This window comes from Juglans regia, chromosome 2, assembly GCF_001411555.2.
Source record: "Juglans regia cultivar Chandler chromosome 2, Walnut 2.0, whole genome shotgun sequence".
NCBI classification, from domain to species: Eukaryota; Viridiplantae; Streptophyta; class Magnoliopsida; order Fagales; family Juglandaceae; genus Juglans; species Juglans regia.
In genome coordinates this window covers 26,076,479-26,099,343 of record NC_049902.1, presented here as the reverse complement: position 1 = coordinate 26,099,343, position 22,865 = coordinate 26,076,479, and the positions used below count along the sequence as shown (strand labels likewise).

The following is a 22,865-nucleotide window of genomic DNA, read 5'->3' as shown; positions in this document are numbered from 1 at the left end:
AAAGATAGTCAAAACAATAATATTAGATTGGGACCTCTTGCTACTTTTGTGGTTATTTGTCAATAGTTCTCGATCATCTAGGGCCCCTCTCTAATACCAAGATCAACAGCTAGGAGACCTATGAAAAAAGCTAGCTTTGCATGATCTTATATCATGCAAAGCCTTGGAAGGAAAAAAATAAAAAATAAAAAAAATACATAAACCTGAAAAGGCTCGTGATCGAGGCGGAATATGTCCATAAAAGGTGCTAGCTAGCTAGTTTCACTCTTTTCCCGCAGCATTTTATTGACCATTCATGGAGGAGTCATTTAAGACATGAAGATAATTGCATGTATTGTCCATCCTATGCCTAAATCTCAAGAAAAGGTAAAATTTTATAACAAAGTTTTCAATTAATTTGATCGAAGCTAGCTAGCTAGATGTCCCTACTAATTTAAATTAAAGGCTTTTTATTTTTTATTTTTATAGTAAAAATATCCTTCTAGAGCTATATATATGGTATTGACTATTTCAAGCCAACCTCAGTGCTATGCTCGAGGCCGCGACCAAAAAGTTATATTTAAACTTATAAGACTTTGCGATTCAAGCATTTTCTTATAGAACTCAGATTTAACTTATAAGAAAAAGATTTCATTAATTGCTTGTTTTCAAACTTAAATATATCAAATGAAAAACTATATATATATATATATATATAATAGGCCCTATAATATTTATTGCTCATAATATCTTTAAGACTCATGATATTTTCAGTTTTAGGATACTGTGTAAGTCTCGCGTACTTCCTTTAAAGAATTTAGATAAATCTGTTACTCAAATCAAAAAATGCTTTTCCTTTAAAAATGCTTTTTTTAATATTTTTTTATTCAATATATTTAAAATCACTTCGTTCACTATTAAATAAAAAAAATAAAATAAAATCATTTAGCAGTCAAATAGAATGGTAAGTTTTGGAGGACGTAGTAATTTTTCCCTGATAATTTTGTTTAGAAGGAGAGATTGGTTTTCGAGCCTCACAAGGAAGGCCCACAGGCTATCACTAATAGGCAAAGGCTTTTACCATGTGCATGTATCTCTTATTAATATCTGCACAAATGCCACAAATAAAAGCTACATTACATGAAAATCGAAAAGCAAGAAACTGATGTATGGGGGGGCAGAAGCAAAAGAGAGAGATGTAATAAATTTCTCTGTCAAAGTCTGCAACAATCCATCAAGATTTATTGCATAAAACTTCCATGCATCCTGCTGTCACCTAATGGCTCTAGGTGGAAGGGACCCACACAGAAACTTTCCCATGCAAAACATCTCGAGCTACTCAAACCTCTCTGCAAAATTCATGAGACGACTCGGTTTGGTTGAAAACAAGGTCGTCAAAATAGCGTCACCCTCACAGGTCATTTTCACTGAAACAGTGCCCGTGGAGACCGGCAGATCCGACGGTATGCAGGGGGTGAGGGCGTGGAAATCAATGCCATGAGATGCGAGCACGTGTAAAGATGTTGAAAGAGAATGAATGATGGGGTAATGATGAATAAATAATTTGACATTCGTCTCTGTGTGTGTGACAGTTCATCTATTAACTCTGTCTACGACCTCTGTTCCCCATATGGGGTTGAGTAGCTCAAGGCTTTTTGGTTCAGTCCTTGTCTATTGTCCATAATACCACTTTCTCTTTACTTCTCTCTGTTTCATGAATTTATTTCCATCTCTCTGTGTCCTTTCTTGCAAAATAAAAAATAAAAAATAAAAAAAAATAGAATTTTAATCTCAACAAATTAAATACCAGTTTTTTATTTTTATTTTTTATTTTTTATTTTTTATTTTTTTAAAAAAATAAGTTAAAAACCACAGGCTGAGCAAACTAACAAAGAAATATAAAGAAAGATAAAATTTACTGTGGACTTTTTGTATAAATGATGGTAGATGATGATGATGATTTATGATACGTAAAAAAAGGAGATCAAACAGTATGCATGGGATGGGATGGGGTCCATGCTTTTGGAAGGTAGAGCCATTCTTACTTTTTATTATTTTCTTTAAAGTAATGTAATACCATTCTTACTGTGGGTGTCAGGGTCTAGGTAGGATTAAATGACACGGGTTTCAAAGGTGAAAGGTTGCTGAAAACAGGAAAAAGTCAAAAGAATAAGAATAATACATTCATACTTTTGCTTTTTTGAATTTTAAAACACTTTTGAATTCTCAACCAGAATGGTAGCACAGTTTCAATTCTTTAGAGAGATCAGTCCTTTCCTTTAGCATATGGATCCTCCCTCCACACTTTGGGAACAAACCTACCTACGCTATAGAAGAAAGGAAAAAAAAATATTATTATATAAAAATAATCACACATATTAGTGTGTTTATGAAATTATTTTTATAATTTAATTAACTACAATAAATCACGTCAATTTATAAATTATTTTTATGTAATATATTTGTTGCTAAAGTGTCCTATGGATAGATCATTTTTGTCGATGATGACTCTCCTTCTTGTGGCGGGGACGGTAGATAATTTTTCTTTTCCTTTTAGTGAAATCTATAATATTTATTGAGTATTTGATGTCGATATAAAAATCTACATGGAAAAAATATTTTTTTAATTAAAATTTTGGATCTATTTTATATATTTAATTTATTTTTAATTTGAAACTCTTAAATAATAATAAAAAAATACTTGCTAAATACAAACAGTTTGACGCATCAAGCATCGTATCAACATTCACATAGTTCTTTTTATTATAAAAAAAATCTTTGAGAAAAGAATAAGATCTTCTATCTTATAAAAATTATTTTTATCTTTAATTCGTGTAATTTTATTAAATAAATACTTTATATTTAATATTAATACTTAATTTGATGGATTTTTCATTAAAAAAAAGGAAGTGATTTTTTTTTCCGAACTTAAAGTAACATAAGTCATTGCAGTTAATTGCAAGTGAGAGATTGGTAGGTACTGGATAGGTAAGTTGTAATAAATGCAAATTAAGGTTGAAGAAGTTGTTATGGACAATGATGGAAAATGTTGACACAAACTGCAATTAACTTTTCTACCCAATAGAAATGAAAGAAAAGTTACTTTGACATAAAGTTGACAAGAATAATTTGCATATCATTGCATTGGGCTTGTAATTGAAAGAAAGCATTTCAGCTCAAGAGGCTATTTATTAATTATGAAGCACATGGCACTTTTTTTTCTTGCAGGATATTTGAATCAAATTAATAAATTAGTGAGAGAAAGACCAGATCAGTTTGAACTAAAGAGCAGTAAACTTTACTAAAATTATATCTGAAGTCTTGTCTTTTGATGTAGACATTTAAAGCCTGTCAAGAAAAAGAAAGCTATTAACTTCCAAACATATGTAAAAATGAAGTGACTGAAATTGTTACAATTAAGAAATTTTTACCTTGTGTTTAATAATATTGTTGTTATTATTTTATTATTATTTATAAATAATTAATTATTATTAACAAAATAATTATTATTATTTATAAATTATTTTATTACTATTTATATATATTCTTCCCTCTACGTCTAGCTGATCACCCAATCATTTTGGAGATTAATATGTTTAAGTTTAGCTAATCTCGAGATTGTTTCACAAGACTAATGTATGGCTCGTTACTAGATCATGTCGTTGTAGATATCGCACCTCAATCTTGTGTTTTTTTTTTTAAATACATAATCTAAATTATTTTGGAGAGAAATGATACTTGCAATCGTGAGTGTATAAGCGCCGTGTAATCGCTTTGAAAAAAGTGAATAAATATGAGACCTACATAAAAAGAAATTATTTTTTTAATAGTGGATCCTACTTTTTTTTAAAGTGACTGCAAAGTACTTACGTATTCTATGACTGTATGTAGCACTACTCTATTTTGGAGTACAATTCAGAAAAATTCTTGGCCAAAAATCAATTGGCGCCTTTGGTGATCAATTCATAAAGGCATAAGAAAGCAACATATATCGTTAGGTATAAATCACATTAAATTGTTTTTGTTCTTCCTTTCTAAAGAAAAGCAAAAAACCTAATCCTTCTCTTTTGTCCAATTCTCTTGAAAAATTTACCTTTTTTTTTCTCATTTAAAATTATTTTACTTTAAGAGGGTATAAACTATCTCTATAATTTTTTTTCGATTTCTTTTATTTAATTACTAAAATTTGAAAGTGACATTGCTGTCTCCACACTTTTTTTCTTTTTTTATTTTTTTTTATTTTCTATATTTCTTTATTTCTTTTAGAGAAATGATAGAATTACAATTACATATGGTCAGAAGAGGCGGCATATGTGATGAGTCAACTCATGCACTCTCTCTCTCTCTCTCTCTCTCTGAAGTTTTCACTATTTATTTATCTTATTTTATAAAAATATCAAAGATCAAAAGGGAGAAGGGCAGGGGAAGTAATCATGGCAGCAATAATTTGCTAAAAAGCTACCATGCATGCAGAGGAGAGGAGAGGAGAGTCCAACTTGTTTAACGTGGCAAAATCAAGATCATCGTCGTCGTCAGCTTCATCCAGAGTGATTGTTAAAGAAGTCGATCGATCGAAGCCCTCTGCAGAACTCAAGCATCGATCCTTTGTTTCATTCTGTCTAAAAATTAACCCATCACTTTCTGGCATTATTTTTCTCAGGTTCACGCGCCCTTTATAGCACGAATGGAGTAGTATATATACTTCACACGCACCTCCATGCATGCGAACTGGGAAAAGGGATTTTATGATTATTAATTAATTGTCCCCAAATGACTTTCAATCAAAAAGGTGACTACAATTTCTTGAAAATATTTTTCATGAAAACATAAGTAGGAAAAAAAAAAAATTTAATCATCATCTCCACACCCGGCCACACATTGTATATACATTATTTTTTTTTATTATTATTTTTTCGTTTACCAAATATGTGTTGTATGGATGATGAGTACAAATACTCAATTAATTTAGGTAGAATAATACAATTTTTTTTAAATAAAAATTTTAAAATTAAAAAAAATGTAGTGTGTGGTATACTGTAGCATGCGTGAGGATGATGAGTAATGAAACTCATAGGAAAATGATAGTATATATGCCTATGATTTTGCTCTCTTATTTTGACTACTTATGTATTTATTTATTCATTTATTAATGGTTAAGGAATTGATTTAGTATATTGGTGTATTTTTTTATTTTTTAAAAATATTTAAAAATGTGGAAAAGAAAAAAGGAAAAAAATTAAAAAAACTACAATTTGCACAAGGGGCCCAGTGGCATAGTAGCAGTGTCCATATTATATATATGTCAAGTGGTCATGACACCCATGGACAGGCGCCCAAGCAAGGCCTGACCTCATTTGATGTTCCGTCTCTTTCATTGCGATGCATGCTTCAGCATTCAGCCTTCAGTTGCAAGCTTTTCCAGGGTTTGCATGTACTTTGGAATTCAAAGATTTTGAAACATATGAGTGTGTTTGGTTGCCCGGAAAACGTACGGTCTAGCTCTATACTTGTAGCCAAGAAAATAAAATTTGAAGAGGGAAAAATATAAGCTAGAATTTCTAAGCACCACATGCATGATCAGAGAATTACATACGTACATATAGATAAATCTTAAACAGGTGAAGTTTGGATAGTGAATAATTGAGATTAAAGTTGAAAGTTAAATATAAAAATATTATTATAATATTATTGTTTTTAATATTATTATTATTTTGAGATTTAAAAAAATTGAATTATTTATTATATTTTGTGTGAGAATTTAAAAAAAGTTATAATAATTAGATGAGATCATGAGATGGGATGAGTTGAGACTGTTGAGGATATCACTCCTCAATCATAGTCTTCCCATTTATGTCAAAGATTGACCAACGTGATTGTAGGAAATTCTTTGTATATTGTTTCCTTTTCAATTGTAATTATTTCCTTTTCAATTGTAATTTCATTTATTTGTATTAATGCAATACGCTATGTAAAATCATATAAATGCAAACATTCACCATCAGAAAAGTAAGGTGAATTTTCAAACATTCTCATGGTATCAAGAGCCTACCTGGATTAACATCCGTCGATCCTCATGGCCTCTGATTTTGCACCCACCCTCATTCCCTTCAACACCATGATTCACATGGTTACCATCAAGCTTTCATCATCCAACTACCTCCTATGGAAGAGCCAACTCCTTCCCCTTCTTGAGAGTCAAGATTTACTGGGTCATGTTGATGGCACACTTGTGCCGCCATCTCAATTCGAACCCGCAGGCTCTCAGACGCCTTCCAACAAATACCTGGCGTGGAAAGCCACGGACCAGCGTTTGCTCAGCCTTCTGCTTTCCTCCCTCACCGAGGAAGCAATGGCCGAAGCTGTAGGCCTCTCCACCTCTCGTGAGGTGTGGCTAGCCATGGAAAATACCTTCAGCCACCGCTCGAAGGCACGCGAACTCCGTCTCAAGGATGATCTCCAGTTGATGAAGCGCGAATCCCGCCCTGTTGCAGCGTATGCTCGCGCCTTCAAGGGTCTATGTGACCAGCTCCATGCGATTGGAAGGCCCGTTGATGGCACCGATAAGGTGCACTGGTTCCTCCGCGGATTAGGGCCCGACTTCTCGAGTTTCTCCACCGCTCAAATGGCCCAAACTCCTCTCCCCTCCTTCGCGGATCTGATCTCAAAAGCAGAGAGTTTTGAGATTTTCCAGAAATCTCTAGACTCCTCTTCTTCCACTGCTGCGGCTTTCATCACCACCAAGAACTCTTCTCATCGTGGTGGTTTCTCCCGAAACCAACGAGGCCGCACCAACGGCCATGGCAGCGGCTCCTCAAATCACGGACATGGACGCTCCAACTCCTCTCAAGGACGTCGTCCCCCTCGCTGCCAAATTTGCAGAATGGAGGGTCACTATGCCGATCGTTGCAACCAGCGCTATGCTCGGAATGAGCACTCTGCTCAACTCGCCGAGGCCTTCACCAACTCGTGCTCCCTCGCTGAAGACGTTTCCTCTGATTGGTTTGTGGATACAGGGGCCTCGGCCCATATGACCTCGGATTCATCTCAATTGGACCAGTCTACAAGTTATACGGGTAAGGATTGCGTAATTGTTGGGAATGGTGCGTCACTACCTATTTCCCACACCGGTAACCTCTCTCCTATTCCGAATCTCCATCTCCTAGATGTCCTTGTTGTTCCTCATCTCACTAAAAATTTGTTGTCCATTAGTAAATTAACATCTGATTTTCCTTTATCTGTTACCTTTACTAATAATTTGTTCACTGTTCAGAATCGCAAAACAGGAAGGGTGGTGGCAACCGGTAAGCGTGATGGAGGCTTGTATGTGCTCGAGCGTGGACATTCCGCTTTTATTTCTGTCCTTAAAAATAAATCGCTTCATGCGACATATGATTTATGGCATGCGCGTCTTGGTCATGTCAACCATTCTGTTATTTCTCTCTTAAATAAAAAAGGACATCTTTATCTTACTTCATTGTTGCCTTCTCCTACTTTATGCAACACATGTCAAATTGCAAAAAGTCATCGTTTGCCTTATTCTCGTAATGAACATAGGTCGTCTAATGTGCTCGATCTTATTCACTGTGATATATGGGGTCCCTCCCCCGTCAAATCCAATTTGGGGTTCGTTTATTATGTCATTTTCATTGATGACTATTCTCGCTTCACGTGGCTTTATCCATTGAAATTGAAATCTGATTTTTACCCTGTCTTTCTTCAATTTCAAAAATTTGTGGAAAATCAATATTCTGCTCGTATAAAAAAATTTCAAAGTGATGGTGGTGCTGAATTCACTAGTAATTTTTTTCAAGATCATCTTCGTTCTTCTGGCATTCACCATCAGCTTTCATGTCCATACACACCTGCCCAAAATGGTCGTGCAGAAAGAAAACATCGCCATGTGACTGAGACAGGCCTAGCACTTCTTTTTCATTCTCACATCTCTCCTCGTTTTTGGGTTGACGCTTTCAGCACTGCAGCTTACATCATTAACCGGTTACCCACACCGCTTCTTGGAGGTAAATCACCTTTTGAGATTTTGTATGGTACCTCTCCAAATTATGAAAATTTTCATCCTTTTGGTTGTCGTGTTTATCCTTGTCTACGTGATTATATGCCTAACAAACTTTCTCCTCGCAGCATTCCGTGCATTTTTGTGGGTTACAATCCCTCTCACAAAGGTTTTCGTTGCCTTGATCCCACCACTTCTAGGCTTTACATCACTCGCCATGCTCAATTTGATGAAACTCATTTTCCTTCCCTTGCTACCTCTCATGCTCAACCTATATCCTCACTTCAATTTTCAAATTTTCTTGAACCTAGTCTTCTCCATACAGACCTGCCTCCCTCTTGCTCCGCACCCCATTCCCCACATATTACTCAATCTAAGTCTAACCCGTGCATTATTTGTACTAATCCAATGAATGAGTCCTTGCAGGTTCCTGATTCTCTTGCAGGTTCCCCTTTGCAGCAATTGGCCCCTAGTCCATCTCCTTCTGAGCCCCGTACAGATTCTACTCCTGCTGCAGTTCCATTGAGCTCTCATCCTATGCTTACGAGAGCTAAAGCTGGTATTTTCAAGACTCGCCATCCGGCATATCTTAGTTTCTTGGGCTCCTCGGGTCTTCTTCCTGCTCTTCTTGCATCAACAGAGCCTAAAGGTTTCAAATCTGCTGCTAAGAATCCTGCCTGGCTAGCTGCCATGGATGACGAAATTCATGCACTGCAGAATAATCGTACCTGGATTTTGGTCCCTCGACCCAACAACACCAACATTGTGGGCTCCAAATGGGTTTTCCGGACCAAATATTTGCCCGATGGATCTATTGAGCTCCTCAAAGCCCGCCTTGTTGCCAAGGGTTATACGCAAGTACCTGGTCTTGACTATACCGATACATTCAGTCCTGTCATCAAGGCTACTACAGTTCGAGTTGTGCTCTCTCTTGCCGTGACACAGAAATGGCCTCTTCGCCAACTTGACGTCAAAAATGCGTTTCTTAATGGCACTCTCACTGATAAAGTTTATATGGAGCAGCCTCCAGGGTACATTGATCCTCGCTTTCCCAATCATGTCTGCCAGTTGAAGAAAGCTCTTTATGGTCTCAAGCAGGCCCCCCGTGCCTGGTTTCAGCGCTTCAGTTCTTTTCTCATTCATCTTGGTTTTTCATGCAGCCGTGCTGACACTTCTCTTTTTGTTTTTCATCAGAAGTCGGATGTTATTTATTTGCTTCTTTATGTTGATGACATCATTATTACAGGCAACAATTCTTCTCTTCTTGACAGCTTCACTCGCAAACTCAATTCTGAGTTTGCCACCAAGGACTTGGGCTCCCTCAGTTATTTTCTCGGTCTTGAAGCTTCCCCCACTTCTGATGGTCTTTTCATCAGTCAGCTCAAATATGCACGGGACATTCTCTCTCGCGCTCAGTTACTTGACAGTAAGCCTGTTCCCACTCCCATGATTGTTTCTCAGCATCTGTCTGCAGATGGTCCTCCATTTTCAGACCCCACTCTTTACAGATCTCTCGTTGGCGCACTTCAGTATCTGACCATCACGCGTCCTGATATTGCTCATGCTGTCAACTCTGTGAGTCAATTTTTGCATGCTCCCACTGACGATCACTTTCTGGCTGTTAAGCGTATTCTTCGCTATGTGAAAGGCACCATTCAGTTTGGTCTAACCTTTCGACCATCTGTCTCTCCTGGTACTCTTGTTGCTTATTCTGATGCTGATTGGGCTGGTTGTCCTGATACTCGTCGTTCGACTTCTGGTTATTCTATTTATCTTGGTGATAATTTGGTTTCTTGGAGTGCCAAGAAATAGCCCACTGTCTCCCGCTCCAGCTGCGAATCGGAGTATCGTGCCCTTGCTTTTACTGCCGCTGAACTCATTTGGCTCACTCATCTATTGCATGATCTTCAGGTCCCTATCCCACAGCCGCCTCTCCTCTTATGCGACAACAAAAGTGCTATTTTTTTGAGCTCAAATCTAGTTTCTCACAAGCGGGCCAAGCATGTTGAATTGGACTACCACTTTCTTCGCGAACTTGTTGTTGCTGGCAAACTACGTACACAACACGTCCCCTCTCATTTACAGGTTGCTGATATTTTTACTAAGAGTGTTTCTCGACCTCTATTTGAGTTTTTTCGATCCAAGCTCCACGTCCGATCTAATCCGACGCTCAGCTTGCGGGGGGGTGTTGACAACTTTGAATCCAAACATGACTTTTTGACTCTTGGTTTTATACGTATTTCTCTTGAATAATCCGTTTCAATATACAATCACGGTAATTTGCTGTCAAAGAGATTGGTCTCGTTTGGTTATGCAGATGATGAATGATATGAAAAAGACGTAAATAATAATAAAATAATTTATGAATATTAGTTACATTCAAATGCAGGATACGACGTTGTACTATATATAGTAAAATTAAGCACTGCTAAGCCCACTGGTGCATGCAATATATTCAGCAAAGCTAGCAAAGGTGAAAGTATCAAAAAAGAAAAAGTGGGTATTTCTTTTAGAAAGTGTGTGTGTGTATATATATATATATTTATTTATTTATATAATATATATATATATATATATATATATATATATATATATATATACTTTGTTGGTTGACAATTTTGGATTTTGAGAGCTCAAGTATGACCATATATGAGATGAGAACTGCTATAGGTACAAAAAAATTATACAAAAGTAAATTCACAAACTGACGTGTCTTCACGTGATCCGTTAGATCTACTTTATACTAAAAAAAACTTTACAATCTGACATACTGTATCAAACCACGTCAATTTGTAGATTTCTTTTTGTATAATTCCTTTGTGACTAAAATATTTCTCAATCTACAAACTAGCATTCATTTATATATATGATACGTTAGATCGATGATCTATTTTAAAATAAAAATAGATTTACATTTTAATGTATCACGTCAAGTCATATGAGTTTATGAGTTTATTTTTGTAGAATAATATTTTTGTGTTTTAATATTTTTCTTTCATATTTAATTTGAAACCTTTGAACAGTACTTTTCAACCAAAAAAATAAATGAAGTTACGACGTGCGTGCGTTATACCCTCAAGCCAGAAAGTATATAAAGACAAAAAAAAAAAAAAAAAAATGCCAATTGTTTTTTTTCCCATGCCCTTTATTTGACGACACTTTGTGCAAAGTTATTATGATTAGAATTGTTGCTGTTGTCATTATTTTGATGGAACACTTTGTCCAAAGTTGTTGTGTATACATGAAGCTGCTGCTTTATTGTTATTAGCATCATTCTGGTACCAAATTAATTGAGAAGACCTTTTATTTTTTGTCCGCCTTCAAAATATAGCACGAAAAACCGACGTTTGTTCACATGATTCAGAGGTACATGATCATGATCATGATCTACTACTAAAGAACAAAATTAATATGGCATGCATGCAGGACTCTCAGTACTGTACTAGAATTAATATATAGTACTTGATCTGGTTGGTGGTCATCATGCATGATCTTGACTCTCCCGGGCAGGCCTTTTTCTTTTTCCCGATTCTCCTTATAATGATCTAACTCCTTCCGATCCATATATTCTTTAGTTTTCGAAAGAATTGATGATAAAAAAGAATCCCTTGACAAACTCTATATATATATTCATGTAATGAAATCACTATAACTGGGGATAGGAAAATGCATGCCTTGGAAGTCAGTCTGCCTTTCTTTTTATAGTCTTTGTTTCCAATCTTTTCATATGGCTCTTACTCTCAATCCTTTCTTAATTTTCCTTTGTTGATAGAGTGTAGATCAGGATATGAAAATGCCTAACTAGGAATAAATAGAGAGCACCAACTCCTTTGGTAAAAATCCTAAAATATATCATAAAAATGTAAAGGGGCTCCATTACAACTACCAAGGATCACTTTCATACTTTAAGATAGTTAAAGGTCTCTGCAGAGAGAGAGAGACTCTCTCTCTCTCTCTCTCTATGAGTGCAGAAACATACAAAATCAATTGATCTAATATATTTACGTAGTAATATAATATGTTAAATTTGATCTGATCAGAGCCTGAAAGGAAGGATATGCTTTTTTTTTTTCTTCCCTCATGACCCCCTTCTCCTTTTGTTGCTTTCTGTCTTTCTTGTCTCCTTGTCTTTCTTTAGCTCTCCTTTTGCTTTTCCTTTTCTTTTGTTTTCTTTTTCATTTCTTTTCCTCTCATGATTTTCTCAGCGGGTACCTGATTCTCATCTCCAAGCCCCCCGGCCCCTTCAGTACTGTTATAATGATATTTCAAAATGGGGAAATATTAATCAGAAGAGATTTCAAAGTGGTCTACCCAAGGTGAACTCCAAATTAGGCTTCTTGGGGCTTGTCCTCGAATGGGTTGTTGATGAGCTCACATCTGAATTTCTCTCATAGCTTAAGCATTTTGGATCCATATCCTTTAGAAGCCCCCGCCATATAATAACACCAAAAAAAAAAAAAAAAAAGGTAAGAGAATGATATATAAAACACGTACAAAGAGACATTGGCTAGAGAAAAATTTAAAGCTGAAGATGGGAATCACAAGACAACATGTAGAATACATATAAAGTAGGAAGAAACATCGGTGGAGTAAAATTTTAAAGCTACCCTAGGCTCACTACAAACCTTGTACGTACGATATGGTGCTCCCCCACCCTCGCCAATATATATATATATATGTGTGTGTGTGTATGCGAGTATTTCACACACTCATACACACGAAGGGCATAATAATATTATGGGTTTGATTGCTCCTGCGTGCTACTAATTTAGAGATATTGTAGCTAGGTCATCTCTGAATTAGGTCAACAAGGTTCTTGATGAGTGAATTAGATTGGGGTTCTGTGGGTAGTACTTGCAGGCTTGTAAATCATTAATGGTGGAAGTTTGAAGAAAAAATAGATAGGGGGAAGACGGGATTTTAAAATCATAAAAGCCTTTTTTCGTAGACTAATGCAATGACAAAGTTGCCCCTAATACTTGTGAAGGTATGGTATGATAAAAGCAGCTTTTGCAAGGCTTTTTCCCCTTTCTTCGCTCTTTCTAATATGCATGACTTCATGAAGAAAGATGAAAACATTCTTTCCTCTTAACTTTCTTTTATTCCTTCATTCCCAGAACCCGGGCATGTGCATAGATGCCTTGTAGAAAAATTTTCCAAGTAAAGATCATTTTGAGATCAATGAAGGGCTTGAAAATGGTACCTCAAGGGATGGCATGTTTCCGCCAGAATCCTTAGGTTTGCCATGCAACCAAGCTTCCCTACTGCAAACCAACATATATATATATGAGAGAATATTTCCTGTCAGTGGTAGGCTGGTAGCCATGCATGCAGAGGAAAAAGCAAACTGAGAGAAAAAAAAAATGCTACCTTTACCGTCTTGTTTCTAGTCTGTCACTTAACATTTTGTGCTGATTGAAATAAAGGTAATCCTATCCCATGTGATTGCTCAATACTCGTAACAGATTATACAAGGAAGTCTCAGAGTGCAGAAAACTTTAGGTCCAAGATTTCCAGTACCAATATATGGGTCCATCCAAGGGCTTAACTTTGACAACAAGTTTTCCAATTGTAGGTCCCTTTTAATAGGCCTATATATATCTGATCAGCCCCACAAAATCCAAGGGAAAGAGATATCTCCCTTTTTTTTATGTGTATTTTGTCAAATGGGATTTCCATGGTCTTGAAATGGTAGAGCAGTGGGTTTCTTTCGTTTTTTTTTTCCCTTCCTTTTAATTAACAACTAGCTAGAAGGGAATTATATAATGAACCCATCCTGGAGTTTCAGACTCCATGACTGTGGACAGAGAAAAAAGCATAGTGAAGTCATCTACTTGTCTTTGGGATTTATAGAATGCAAGTGTCTTTTTTTATATGTATGAGACACAGAGAGAGAGAGAGAGAGAGAGAGAGAGAGAGAGAGAGAGAGAGAGAGAGAGAGAGAGAGATAATCTTCATTAATTTTATACGATTGTTTTTGGAAGCCACCCACCACAACATGATTTAGATCTGCACATTGAGGAGCAAAGTCGACTAAGGAATACATTATTGTTTTGACTGTACAGCTTGCATTTAACATATGTACAATCTATTGCAATGTACATATAAATGGAGTGTCAAATTACACCATGCATGCATGCTAGCTCCAATATCCCGATGAGGGTATGTTAAATAAACTGGCTTTGTAGAATAACTTTGCTGATCAAGTACTGGCATTGGCTACCAATTTTATTTTAATTTCCACCTATTTTTCAAGCGGCCAACAGCCAATAATGCACGGAGATGATTCCATCCAAAAAATGGAGCGTATGATATTAACTAATTATATAAGAACATTGATAGACGATCGAGCAGATCAATAAGATTAATTAATTACCTAGACGAGTTGCTCCATAGACCATGATAATCCTTATCTTGAGGAGTTAACGGTCTAATTCCCTGTTGATTAATGGATCTCTCAGGCCTTCTTGGGTTTTGAACGTCAAACATTAAATCTTCAGAATTAGTATCTCCAGACGACCCATTTTCAAAAACATCCGATTGTCCTGTTGTAAGCAACAACAACATCAACCAACGTCATTTCAGGAAAATAAGCAGAGAAACAGGGAAGATCATATGAACAATAATATTATATTTCACATTTGTACGTTGACGTAATCGTAACTGATATATGTGTGTGTGTGTGTATATATATATATATATATATATATATATATATATATATATATAAGTAGATAGGCATTGACCTGAAGAAGCTGCTGCTCTATCGGTGGTCTTCACGGTTCGATACATCTGTAGTAAAATTCATATGAATTAGTCGAGGCTAAGAAAACATAATTTTGAGATCCAGAACGCACACATGTATTGATCATATACACTAAGAAAATATTAACTCTTTTTTAGTTCAGTATACTAGGAAAACGTATTTTTTTGACTAGAACATGATATCGGAAACTGAACTGGAAAACAAATTAATAAAATCAGGTTCACGATACTCAAGACATCATCAGACATATAGTGCAAGTACATGCTAAAATACAGAAGCATTTATGGATCAGTAAAATATTTGCATCGATGTGCATGTATGAGATAATTACCATGGTTGAAAAAGTGTGGTTAGAAAACCCATCAGAGGAAGACATCATTGAGAAATGATGGTGTTCTGTACTTGTCTCTTTTCTTTCTTTATTTCTCTCTCCTTGTAAGGTGAAGATGTTATTTTTCTTTTTTGGTTTTTATAATGGAGTATGTGCGAGCTTGTCTCGGCATGTGTATGACTCATTTGCATTCCTTGTCAATTGTCTCACTTCTTTACTGAAATCAATAATACTCTCTCTCTCTCTCTCTCTCTCTCTCTCTCTCTCTCTCTCTCTCTCTCTCTCTCTCTCTCTCTCTCTCTCTCTGTTAGTTTTGATTTTTTCTTTTACTTTGGGTGGTTCATTCTTCCAAGCAAAAAGCTGTTTATTAGCTTGCAGAAGCAGAGCCATCAGATCTAGTAGAAACAGAAGCGCTAAGGATACGAGAGACTCTCTCAAGAGAAATTATTGGAATTTGAAATATATGTAGTTAACACCTTCCTGTAATGCACGCTGTGCAAATGCAAAGTACTTCATCTCTCAAGCAAGAAGTTTGAGAGAGAGAGAGATATGAAAGTCTATAAACCTTTATAAAGCGCTTAGAAAAAGAAAGAAAAGGAAGTTCTTCATAAACTTCGTAACAGCCACAAAGAAATTTAAGAGAGAGATACGAAACAAAGAAGTTTCATCATATAATTTAAATTTCTCTAATGTGCACGTTGGAAACTACATCAAATTAAAGAAGGAAACCCATTGAGATTGTTACCGAATGATAGGTCTTAATTTCTTACCTGCAAATGAGATTTAACATGTGCCAACGTGAGATCTTTCACATCCATAAGCTCAAGAACTGACTTTGGTGTAGCCCCTAAACCCCAGCAAGAAAATAGAAAGATAAGGACAAGAGAAAAGTTAATGAGTCAAACTTCTTTTCTCGTTTTTAATTTTCCGTTCTGCAATGGTGTAAGAGACGAAAAAGAAGAGCCAAAAAGAAGCAAAAGCAAGAAGAAAGCTGAGAGAATGAAATAAAAGAAATATAGAAAGAGTTAAATGAAGGTAGCTTACTTTCATGGCCACCCAATAGATCAACAGCATGAACAAAGCGACCATGAAGCGTAGTAGTCCATCGCATCCGAGGTGCTCTCATGCTTCGTTTAGCTGGAAACCGTGACAGAAATCTTGATCGCATTAACCCTTGAGACTGAAAAGGACTTGAACTTGTGGTAGTATTAGCTATAGAAGGTTGAGAAGCATCTAGTAGCTGTTGAGAAAATGGGAAAGCAGGAAGATTTTGGTACACTGGAATTCCTCTTATGGGTCTCAGAAAATCAAGCTCGTGACTTAGTCCTTGCGGTGGTTGCTGAAACATTGGCTGGTGGTGGAGCTGGTGTTGGTGGTGATGGTACTGGTTTCTCTGAAAGGTGTGGAAAAGATTGCCATTTCCATGTTGATGATTATGATTATGGTTGGAGAGGGACTCGGAAGCCCTCGGATTCGACAAGGAGAGCTCGAAACAGGTGTCGGGTTTTGCCATTGAGGACACGGAGTTTCTGGAGTCGAGAGCTCTCTTCCAGAAACCCAAATCCACCTCTTCTTGATCTGTCCTTCTCTTCCAACTTGTTGTGGTGGGTTTGCTGTTTGGAGGGCTGATTTGCAGGGACAAATCTGGTTGTGCTGGGAATAGCTCCATCTTCTTCAACCAAACCAGTCCCCTAAACTACTCCTTTTCGTATTTGTCCTCCTGTAGTAGTTATTCTTATGGCCCCTTTTTCCTTCGTTCTTTGAATGATAGCAGAATGGATATCAAAGATTAGAAAGATGAACTTGTGGGGGATTTTTAGTGATCTTGGGGCCGGGTGATTGTTTTCAATTTTCAGGTGAGGTCTCTGGGTTTTGTTTCAAGATGGGGTTTGATCACTTTGAGCTTGGAGTAGTTGCAGAGATTTGAGATAGAGAGAGAGAGAGAGAGAGGAAATGACAAGGTATGAAGTGAATGGTTGTTTCTTTTGTGTGAAGTATATGGGAGAAAATGACACTTGAGAGACTGTAGGGGAGAGAGGGAGAGAGAGTTTCTTTTTGTGGACGTGGGGGGTAAGGTACTATGGAGAAAAAAGATGAGAAAGGAAAAAAGTGAATAAGTTGGGACTTGATTCCTTTTTACTTCTCTTTTTCCCTTTTGTTTCTTTTATTTTTATTTTTATTTTTAATTTTTATTATTTATTTTTAATTTTGTACAAATTTCCTTTGTTCTCTATAGAAATAAAAAATAAAAATAAAAATAAAAAAGGAAAGGAAGATTTTTTTAGTGTAAACTTTAACGTGTGCATTTGTCCCTCTTCAAATCATGCTTACTTTTCTAACAAACCCCACCCCACAGAAACCTAAGGTCCGGTAGTAGTGCTCTTTCTCAGTACAAATCCTAAATTTCAAAATCCTCTTGACATATGCAATTATTATTATTATTATTATTCATTTTAAATATTATCATTCTTTTTCACATATATGATTTAATCAGCTGGTAATTATATATTATAGCTAGATTTTAAATAATTTTTATTATTTATTATTTAAATTAATGCGAGTCATTTAAAACATATTAATTAAGATCGAAGTTGAAATATAAATAAATAATAATTAAAAAAAAACATATATATTTTTCTGATATTTTAATATTTGCAGGCCATGCATGCACATCGATCGATCCTAGGACGTTCGTACCGTAGTCGATTTCCCGGCCATTACAACCAGTCATTGAGATCATGATGACACCCTAATTCCCAAAGCGCAGCTTTCGTCTTTGTTTTAACTTTACCCATCATTCATTTTCTTGCCTTTTTTCTGCTTTACCTTCCTATCCGCAAAGCAAGATAAATCCTTTGAAAAGGGTGTATTTGTCTTTTCACGTATGCTGATCTAGACATCAGAAGGACACCCCTAATGCACGGGCTGCTCATGTTAATTATTATACTGTCTTAATAATCAAATATCATAAATGAATAAATAAAGGCAAAATTATACTCCTCAAGACCATATAATATATATATATATATATATATATATGTCCCTTTCTATTATATCTGAGGTTTGGGATTAATTTGGCATTTTGACCACCCCAAAAAATAATAATTCTAAGGGATCATAATATATACAATCAATTAGAACCATATATATATATATATATATATATTATAAATTAGTTCAGCACTAGTAGTAGTACTGGTACGAATTGATCTCCCTGGCCTAATTCCTCTGTCCTTTGGAAAATCTCGAAAATTATATACAATTATTGAAGCTATAATTACTACTACAATATACGTGATTGACCAATTCTATAATAATTTAGCAACAAATATATATATATATATATATATATATGTAAAGTGGCTTTATTTATTAATTCATTGATTTTCATGCAATGGTCCAAGCTGAGCCTAGCTAGCAGCATGCCATGTGATGGTCACTTAATGGGTAGCTAGCTCCTTCATTAGAGGTAGATATCATGCCATGCATATATGTGTGTGTATATATATATATATATGTATATATTAATGTTCTTCCTGCTTGGGAAAAAAATCATGTCAAGCTAGCATATATATATATATATATGCATCGAAATAAGCTGGTGGTAGTCCATGCATATATGCATGATATATCGATAATAAAAAGGCAAAATCATCAAGAAATAATATTGCCAAGTGGCCTATATATATGTGTGTGTGTGTGTGTGAGGCTATGATATATGAGTACTACGTACTTACTGTAATTATATTAGAAGAAAGCTAGATGTAAACGAAGCATGATATACTGGCCGTGGAATGGGACATCATCATGAGTATATACGTACCGCGTATATAGTACCTATATATATATATATATATATATATATATATATATAGATATAGATATAGTCGGCAGGTAGGCTTATGAAATTTCTCAAAACCGTGGTAAATTTTGCTTTAGCAGTTCAAATTGTTGAAGCGTTGTTGGTGGACCCGTTTTTACTGATTTTTCTTTAGGATAAAATATCGCGTTTAGCTATTTAATCTCGGGCGTTTCAAAATAATTATAATATAGCAATATATAATAATATTGTCCGTCCAACGTCGTCCGTCACTTGGCACGATCACTCAGATTGTAATAATTGGCATGATTTGCTTATATATATATATATATAGTCATGAGTAATTACGATGATGAGGATGAATTAATCTAAAGCCCTTAATTAATTCCAAGTTAATTAATTATGGTAATTATTGATGAATTACGTATAATGTTTCAAATATTAAAATTATTTTTGAAAACTGCGTTAAATTAATTATTTCCTAGCTATTTTTTGTATGCATGGATCGATGCATGGTCATGTTTTGATCTTTGGGATCGATATTATATAATTGCTTGAATAGCTACGTACCCGTCTTTTCATTGGGCGCTTCAACTTGATAACAATTAGCAACGAAATTAAAAAAAAAATCTTTATTGAGTGGTTGATTAATCGAGCTTCAAGTGCCTTAATTCAGCCCATAATTCGATATTATTTGTTTCAAAAAAAAAAAAAAAAAGTAGCTTAATTCGGTATTATTTGTTTGTCTTTGTCGGAGGGAATATATATTGTTATATATAGGCAAAATATTATAATCAACTTGCATGGATTTCAAAAAAGTTATTTGAATTCTTAAGTAAAGGCACCTTTATTTTCCCTCTTATCATTATAACTTTGCTTTTCGAAGAAAAAATGGGAGCTGCAAAGAGTACTGCTCATGAAGTGGAGAGTTTCTTCATGAAATTAATAATTAATATATAAGAAGCTGGTCATATGTAAAATATATAGTTAATCGAAAATCTCATCCACACACATTATTTAGGTCTAGTACTTATTAAATCATGGTTTTCTCAATCCAACATTAATGTGATTGTCGAAATGGAAAAAATAAAAAATTATCAAAGAATTATGGATCTTAATTCGATCGTGATCATTTACAAGATCATATGTTATAAGTTCTTTAATTTCTTTGTACATGGTATTTCTCCACGGAAAGTGAAGGCTATTAATAAAAATGAGGGTACGTACCATCCCTCTTTCTAAAAATAAAAAAAAGGATCATCGATCACGTGTTAGTTCGTATATAGAGACGTAAATATTTACTTGAAATATCCTCCGTTTGATTAATATTATATAGATTAAAACTTTTGAAATTATATCTACTAGCTAGCTAGTTTTAAGGTCGAAGGTCTCATGTGCTGCTACATATACGTTTTTAATGTACATAGTTCGACCTTGCAAGTATATATGTCAATTGACATATATATAGTTAGGGATCGAAACAATGTGTTTTTGCTTGTCAATTGATGTGTTTTTTGTTTTTTAAATCCGACCTGGGCCTGTTGGTCTCATGTCTTTTTGCTTGTAAATCACTTCATCTGTGGGATCGATGTCGATTGGTAAAATATTGCATGATTTTAGGTACGTACGGTGCTTCTCAAACCAAGCAAAGTTCATATATATATATATATATATATATATATATATATGACCTATTCCAAAAACTTGATGTAAGATCTTTAATTTATAAGGTTAAGAAGTCCAATTCATGACATTTATCGTCGCGGTTATATATATATGTTTCTTGAAATGTATTGCCATCATGAGTCTTCCCTTTTATATATAGATATTAACTAAATCAGGATACGTGTTTTGTAAAAATAGCCTGGTTTTAGACATAAACTAGCTTTCGTAAGGCCTAAATATTGATCAGTTTCAAACTGACCCAAATTATTAATTATACACACTTGCGCCTAAAAATAAGATGAAAAGTCAAACAATTTTAATTAGCTAGGAACACTACATATTCATGAAATCTTACATACTAGCTAGTAATTATATATATCATGACCTAGCTAGCTATATAATTAAGGATATTGCATTAGCTGCTGATGATCATGACCTCATAGCTAGATGATCTGATCTGCATATATAATATCACTTTGCAATTAAGAAACTAATCAAACTGGAAAAAAGAATTAATAAAATTAGCAATATTAATTGGTAGACAAGGTTGGGTGGAAGTTATATATGGAATTAAGTTTGTAAATTGAAATATCCAAACAAATCAGATATTCATGGGATAATAATTCAAAAGATATCTCTATTCGGTAATAAAACAAATTACAAAGCCTGATGAAAGTTAGGTTATGAGCTATTATTTAATATTGGATCTTGCATGATGTGCATATATGCATTCTTTATGATCAAAAGATCATGAGAGGTATATTTGGCGGAGAAAAAGGTTGAAACAGTAGCCAATTAAGGTTGGTTCGATCCAAATATAGCGCAATTGTATGAGAAACAAAGTTTATAATTTCTTTTTCTTTTTGTTAACTTTTTCATGAAAAAAGTAGAATCATTTATCTTGGGCATATAGAAAGATGATGCAAAGCTTTTAATAACTTTAAACCCTGCCTGTAAGCTGTAGCATCGGTAAGCGTTACCTTTGCCGTGTAACTTTGCTTTTGGTGCCCCGGCCCCTAGCTCTCATGCGTCTTTGAGTCACCCATCCATGCATGACTCGTTCCCTTTCTGGATAAACTTGAGGGTCCCCACTCCACAGCTCTTCTATCTTTCATTAACAGACAGTCAAACCTCTCAACCACCATCTTTCATGAGCCATGGGAAAGCCAAGTAAATTAGCTAGTACTGATCCGGGTCGTTGATCTTAAATATTACGTCCTAGATCTAGCGCTAGCAAGGACTTTCTTAAATATGATTTTAATAATAATGATAACAGGTCTGATCTAAGGAAGATACACTTAAATCTTTACTGCAATATTCGATAGCGATCTTACATGAGCTAGTACTCCGCAGGTTTGTTTTTAGATCAGCATTTGCATGCAGGCCGAGTGCCTAAATTGGTACAGACTTGGTCCGGAACATACATATATATATATGATGCTAATACAAAATCATATCACATATGCATGCATGGGAGCATGGGATCACTAGCCTTGCATTAATGCTAAATGTAATAAGGGTACGCACCGATTAGCTAGCTAGACTGGTCAATGACGATTATTGTTTGGGGCCTTTTTTTTTTTTTTTTTTTGGGGGGGGGGGGAGCCCTATCTATGTTTGATTAATAGAGCTAATTAAGTACCCTAGAAATTTGACCATATCCCACACATGTGTACACACGCATATATATATATATATATATATATATATATGCATATTCACAATGTCACTCATGATCATGATCATGGTGATCTGCTCAAAATTAATGTATATATGTAACATGGGGATCTCCGTGGAAAAAAGTTGGGACATCTAATCTTAAACAACCCGTTCGGTTGGTCCCTGCAGGCCTCTTCTTCCAAGATTAATAAAATTAAAACATTATATATATATATATATATGATTAAAGAATTAAGGCTGCTCTTGGAACAATTAATACTATGGAGTTAGCTAGGCCTCCCTCATGGATCTAGAGCAAGGTGGCACCCCGGCTGGCCTAGCTCTATATTCAATAGATGGCGAAACTTTCCATTCCCTTGACTTTATAGTCAAAAAAAGCTTTTAATGCGTTTGTAATTATATAATGGAAATGACAGAGCAATTTGAATGGAGAGATGCATGCAGCATGGTAAATAATATAAGTAAGTCACTACAATGACAAACTTAGATATAATTTATAAGGTGGTGTTTTTTCCTAGATAGGGTTCCCGACAACATTGGAAGCAATATGCATGTCAATATGTGCAGTGAGTGATCAGCTCATATTCATAATGTATATGCATGTATTTATGTT

At 35.1% G+C, this 22,865-nt stretch overlaps 1 protein-coding gene across 1 annotated transcript; it reads right to left on the bottom strand.

Annotated features, from left to right (window-relative positions):
• Positions 1–11,819: 11,819 nt before the first annotated feature.
• LOC109006145 (probable transcription factor KAN2) lies at positions 11,820–17,102 on the bottom strand. The gene is made up of 6 exons (XM_018985335.2): positions 16,132–17,102; positions 15,858–15,934; positions 14,737–14,782; positions 14,367–14,535; positions 13,194–13,254; positions 11,820–12,407 (listed from the first exon to the last, which is right to left on the bottom strand). Exons 1-6 carry the CDS (start codon positions 16,754–16,756, stop codon positions 12,288–12,290), a joined length of 1,098 nt encoding a protein of 365 aa, XP_018840880.1. The 5' UTR covers positions 16,757–17,102; the 3' UTR covers positions 11,820–12,287.
• Positions 17,103–22,865: the final 5,763 nt, after the last annotated feature.